Here is a 6000-nt window from a genome sequence, read left to right as displayed (position 1 = left end):
TTTATGTGAAATAAAATAACTTTATTGATCTTTGTCCATACAATGTGAATTAGAAAATAAAATGACAGGATTTATAAAGGAAAACAATATATATAAAAGCTGACGTTATGTAATCTCACAATGCAATGATTCATCCCATGGCGTACAAATCAAGAGTAGCGCTATATCCTTGTTCACTGTGTGGGGTAACACTGGTCATGGTCTACTCCCCTACAAGTGTAGTAGGTGCAGGGGTTGCAGTCGCGCCTGGACCCTGAAGCCTAAGGGGACCCGAAAAGTCCCTTTGGCCGATATGAGGAGACATATTATTAAAGACCAGTAGACATTTTGTAGAACTGCTTCTCTTCCTGGTCCCCGGTCAACAATACAGCGCACTTTGCACAAGGAGAAGCTGTATGGGAGAGTGATGCGAAAGAAGCTATTTCTGCAAGCACGCCACAAACAGAGTCGCCTGAGGTATGCAAAAGCACATTTGGACAAGCCAGTTACATTTTGGAAGAAGGTCCTGTGGACTGATGAAACAAAGATTGAGTTGTTTGGTCATACAAAAAGGCGTTATGCATGCGCTGTATTGTTGACCGATGCACAGTGACACCATCTGCAGCAAGATGATGCTGCAGGTCTTTGGAGGTGGTCTGTGGATTGTCCTTGACTGTTCTCACCATTCTTCTTCTCTGCCTTTCTGATATGTTTCTTGGCCTGCCACTTCTGGGCTTAACAAGAACTGTACCTGTGTTCTTCCATTTCCTTACTATGTTCCTCACAGTGGAAACTGACAGGTTAAATCTCTGAGACAACTTTTTGTATCCTTCCCCTTAAAAGCTATGTTGAATAATCTTTGTTTTCAGATCATCTGAGAGTTGTTTTGAGGAGCCCATGATGCCACTCTTCATAGGAGAATCAAATAGGAGAACTACTTGCAAGTGGCCACTTTAAATACCTTTTCTCATGATTTGATACACCTGGCTATGAAGTTCAAAGCTCAATGAGGTTACAAAACCAATTTAGTGCTTCAGGAAGTCAGTAAAAAGTAGTTAGGAGTGTTCAAATCAAGAAAATGATAAGGGTGCCCATACTTTTGCACCGGTCAAATTTTGTTTAAATGCAGATTGCATATTTTCTGTTAGTACAATAAACCTCATTTGAATCCAGAAATATAACTGAGTCCATCAGTTATTAGATATATGAAACTGAAATAGCTGTTGCAAAAACCAAAATTGTTATAAAGAAAAAAGGTTAACATTAATAGGGGTGCCCAAACTTTTACATATGACTGTATTTCCACAATTAATCAAGACACTGTGCAGAATACGCAGAATGTTTCATCTACGTTTGTTTAGTATTTTTGTAACTCCATCCACATGTTCTGGGAAACCTATTCTACAGATCCGATTATTCTATAGACCTCGATTTCAATATGACGACTTTTAGGCTGAGGCAACACGGGAATTTTGGCAACGACATAGGTCAAAAGTTGGAAGGCAAGTGAATGGGGTCTCGTGAGCGATGCACAATTTCCCACGCAAGCAAGTTGCAAAAAATCTGAACCAATTGGATTGTTTGCACCATGCTTGTCACGATGACGACACTTCGTGGGCGGCCCTATTCACTAATGCACAGAATAGACGCCATACGGAAAGATTTTTGGGAAACCACACTTGAAAACTCTCCTGGAACGTCAGTGAGGCTCCATAGACTTCCAGAAGAGTGGGAAAATCTTGCGTACAGCAGAAGTCTCCTGCATCCACCCCAAAGGCAGCGCTCAATCAAGCTTTTTCATTGCACTGATGCCGAGCCCTGACATTTGGAGGCACATTCAGGGGATCAGGATATGGATCGATCGTAGTGTTCTGGGAAGGGGTGAGAGCGACCATGCAAATAAAAATCTAGCAACCCCATCTCTTGCAAGACGGTTGTAAAAAGTTGCAAAGTATGCAGAAAACCCCTCCTGAGGAAAATATAGTGCAAGTGTTTCATTTTAAGTTACTGGTATGGGGCATCATTAAACTCTAGGACCATGCTGCAACCCATGCCCTATGAATAATTCTCAAAAAAAATTCTAGAAAAGCTCCGATATTGTGTAAAAATAGTAAAAAATAAAAGAATTACATATAGCTGGATTTTTTTTGCTTTTTTAAATACACTTCTCAGAAAGCTTTTCTTGATGAGTTATACAGTAGCTTCTCACACCCACAGACAGGGGATGCCATTTTCTCTATTGAGGGTAAATGCTATATCTTCTTCGGCATGGCAGACTCTATACCTTTTTGCATTTGTGAACATAATAACCGGTGACGTAGCCAATGATAAAAATAATCCAGAACAAGGCAAGTCCTGCCACCACCTTCATGGCGATCCCGATCTTCCCGGTGCATAGTAGATTGTTGACTCTGGGGAAACAAATGAACAAATTGCATAAATCTCCCTTCATTATGAGTAAGGCAGCACCATGGCATCTAGCAATCCTGAAAATAGGGGCTCTTCAGCCCGGTTGATCCTACACATTGCCGCTCTATTTATTTTAATGGGAGTGCTGAATATCAGCTAAGCGCAGAGCAACTCTATCTCCGAAATTACCATTAAGAATGAGTAGAGCAACACTGTGCAAGATCAACCTTCACCCCGTCCAACCAAGGCTCGGGAACGCTGGTAGCCACAGGGGTTGAACTCCTTGTCCACGGTACAGGAAATAACTTTCAAACTTGAGAACACCTCCTTAATGAATGTGGCACCTACAAGTGCCAGAAATGTTATCCCGTGATTAATTTTTTGGATGGGATTTGTCACCTTTCTGTTTTGCCCTATCTCCACCAACTTTTGGAAAACTGGTAAAAATGCCAAAAGTAGCAAAATGTTTGCGTACTTTTATGTTGCATAAAAATATATCACCACGTTTCAAGTCAGAATTTTGGTGAAGACTCCTTTATGAATTGGACCCTATGTGTTTGAAACATTGTTACTCAGAAGGGATCACCTGTGAACAGAGAGGTGTGAATAAACCAGGTGGTGTTCTGTGGTGCGTCTTCTACTAGTTTAGTCATCTTTAACATCGCATAGCACTCGGACCACTGTTAATCTTTGGGGCAGCTCCCATTACCGTTTTTTTCTCGACCGTATTATACGTGCGAGTGAAATCGCAGCAAGCTGCAAATTGCTGAGTATATCGGCCGAGACTCACCATTATAAGTCTATGGGTGCGAGAAAAAAAATCGCACACCACACGGACCATCCGTGTGACTTGCGAGAAATACGCACCGATGTCCTTTGAAAAGCCGGTAATTCAGGTTAGAAAAGAATAGATATATACACATAGAATACACATATATGTAAAGATGTTAGTGAAATATATATATACAGTTAGGTCCATATATATTTAGACAGACATTTTTCTAATTTTGGTTCTAGACATTACCACAATGAATTTTAAACAAAACAATTCAGATGCAGTTGAAGTTCAGACTTTCAGCTTTCATTTGAGGGTATCCACATTAAAATTGTATGAAGGGCTTGTTTTTAAAGGGACCAAAAGTAATTCGACAGATTAAGTAATTGTAAATAAAATGTTCATTTCTAGTACTTGGTTGAAAACCCTTTGTTGGCAATGACTGCCTGAAGTCTTGAACTCATGGACATCACCAGACGCTGTGTTTCCTCCTTTTTGATGCTCTGCCAGGCCTTCACTGCGGTGGTTTTCAGTTGCTGTTTGTTTGTGGGCCTTTCTGTCTGAAGTTTAGTCTTTAACTGGTTGAGAACACCTGCAGATTAACGGGAGGAGTGCAGATGTTCTCAACCAGTTCTATTTGCCCATTCACTTGTAGGCTTGCAGCCCAGGAGAGACATGTTTGTCCATTATAGTAGGTTTTTTTAACCAGAAAGTGGCATATACAGTAGGATATGGAAGGGTTTAGACAGGACCCGTCAGAGAAGTGTCACCTTGCCGCGGTTGACGGGCACACATGAATTGGCCAAATCATGCGCTAAGAACCTTCGCTTTTGTAAGTATATCTTGCTGACTTACTGAGGGACAGAGCGTTTGGAAGTTGTTATTTCCATTGACATCACATGTCTTGGCATTCACAGGGTGCTGCTGTGCCTTTTTTCAGATATGTTTTGCAGTCACTGCAGCTTGCACCTATTCACACTCGGAAGGTGCTGGTCAGGTTTTTTTGTATAGCTAATTATAGGGGGGTGTGACTCCCTCTGCTTGACACTTGCACTCCTCCCGTTAACCTGCAGGTGTTCTCAACCAGTTCTACTTGCCCATTCACTTGTAGAGCGTTTGGAAGTTGTTATTTCCATTGACATCACATGTCTTGGCATTCACAGGGTGCTGCTGTGCCTTTTTTCATATATCAATCTAATATATATATATATATATATATATATATTAGTGTATATATTTGTGTGTTTTGAAGAATATTTCGTTTTAAAACGATGTGTCAATAACAGAAAACTGCTGTATGTAAAAGCTCTTGTTAAAATCACATTGCATACAGACTGCATACGGATGTCATATGGATACTAGATGCGAGGGAATCACATCATCGCATTGCAAATGGATTACATACGGATCACCATACAGAGATCACTCCTGTGATTCTCGGCTGAGAAAATCGGACCGATTTTTCATATGGCAAGTGTGACGCCGGCCTTACACTGAGATTTGCCCCATTATCTTTCACATATTCAGAAATGGACTTTCTGAAACATGTTTGCTGCAGGGTTACTCGGGGCTCCTGATTGTTCTCACCTCCTCCATGTAGATACTTCTATGTTAGTCGTGTTTACACTGACTTCATCTTGGTTTCTGTCGGTCCACCGACTGTACTGGACGCCAGGAGTCTCCTGTGGCTGCATCCTCTGACCGCCGAACTGCAGCTGAAATGCAAGTGCCATAAATAAAAAATCTAGAAACTGGATTGTGACAAAATCTTTGCCTCTTGTTAACTATTTTTGCAATAACCCAAAAATGTGATGGTATTTGTTTGATTGTCCATTTGTTGATTTAAAGAGACATTTGTATCTTTAGAGACATTTTGCCCTTTTATAGGGATGATGAGACTGATGGTGGAAATTTTATCCCCATTTTATCTCCATTTTAAAATGGAGTGGCAGGTAGGATGTCTGACGGCAGCTCCATTCATCCTCTTTGGGGGTTTCCAGAAAAAAGTGCAGCCCCTTAGGGAATGAATGGATCAGTGGTCACGTCATACATGCCAATCCATACTAATGGCGATAAAAGTTCACATTCTGCAGATCGATGCAGGTCCCAGCAGTTGGACCCCCACCAATCTATAACTTATCAACTTCTCCTTTGGCTATGTTCACACGTTCAGTATTTGGTCAGAATTTTACATGAGTATTTGTAAGGCAAATACAGGAGAGGAACAATCAGAGGAAAAGAATCATAGAAACACATCACCACTTCTGAATTTATCACCCACTCCTGGTTTTGGCTTACAAATACTGATGTAAAATACTGACCAAATACTGAACATATGAACACGGCCTTAGGATAGGTGATTACTTGTTTTCACTGTAGAACCCCTGTATGTGCATATTTGCTAGTGTGTAATAGTCGCAGGACAGGGAGGGGTTAAACACCAAGTATTAAATCTCTATTGGATCAATAATCTTCCCCTTATTGATATCAGAGAGAACAAGTGACCTCCATACACAATCCACTATACCAAGACCAATAACACCACATACAGGAAGAAGCACCCCCACACCATGACCAGACTACTTATCACCACACAGTGACCAAATAATTCCACATACAGGGGGATAAATACCACTGCATCATGACTAGACCACATATTACCACCACATACTGACCAAATAATACCACATACAAGTAATAAATACCATCACACCATCACAAGATCACAGATAACTACCACATAGTGATAGAATAATGTCATATACAGGGGATAAATACTGCCACACCATGACCAGATCACATATTATCACCAAATAGTGACCGAATACTACAATACT

At 40.8% G+C, this 6000-nt stretch overlaps 1 protein-coding gene across 1 annotated transcript in view; it reads right to left on the bottom strand.

The window, feature by feature from the left end:
- The window catches only part of SMIM1 (small integral membrane protein 1 (Vel blood group)), a 46768-nt gene continuing 40768 nt past the window's right edge, over positions 1-6000 (bottom strand). The window contains exons 2-3 of the mRNA XM_073585617.1: positions 4751-4878; positions 1-2390 (exon numbers count right to left, since the gene is read on the bottom strand). Coding sequence (XP_073441718.1) covers positions 2258-2390; positions 4751-4857 — 240 coding nt within the window. The 5' untranslated portion in view covers positions 4858-4878 and the 3' untranslated portion in view covers positions 1-2257. The remainder of the gene's footprint in view (positions 2391-4750; positions 4879-6000) is intronic.

This window comes from Dendrobates tinctorius, unplaced genomic scaffold (genome assembly GCF_039654945.1).
Source record: "Dendrobates tinctorius isolate UK_male_01 unplaced genomic scaffold, ASM3965494v1 ptg000086l, whole genome shotgun sequence".
Taxonomy (NCBI): domain Eukaryota; kingdom Metazoa; phylum Chordata; class Amphibia; order Anura; family Dendrobatidae; genus Dendrobates; species Dendrobates tinctorius.
This window is presented reverse-complemented; position numbering and strand designations above follow the sequence as displayed.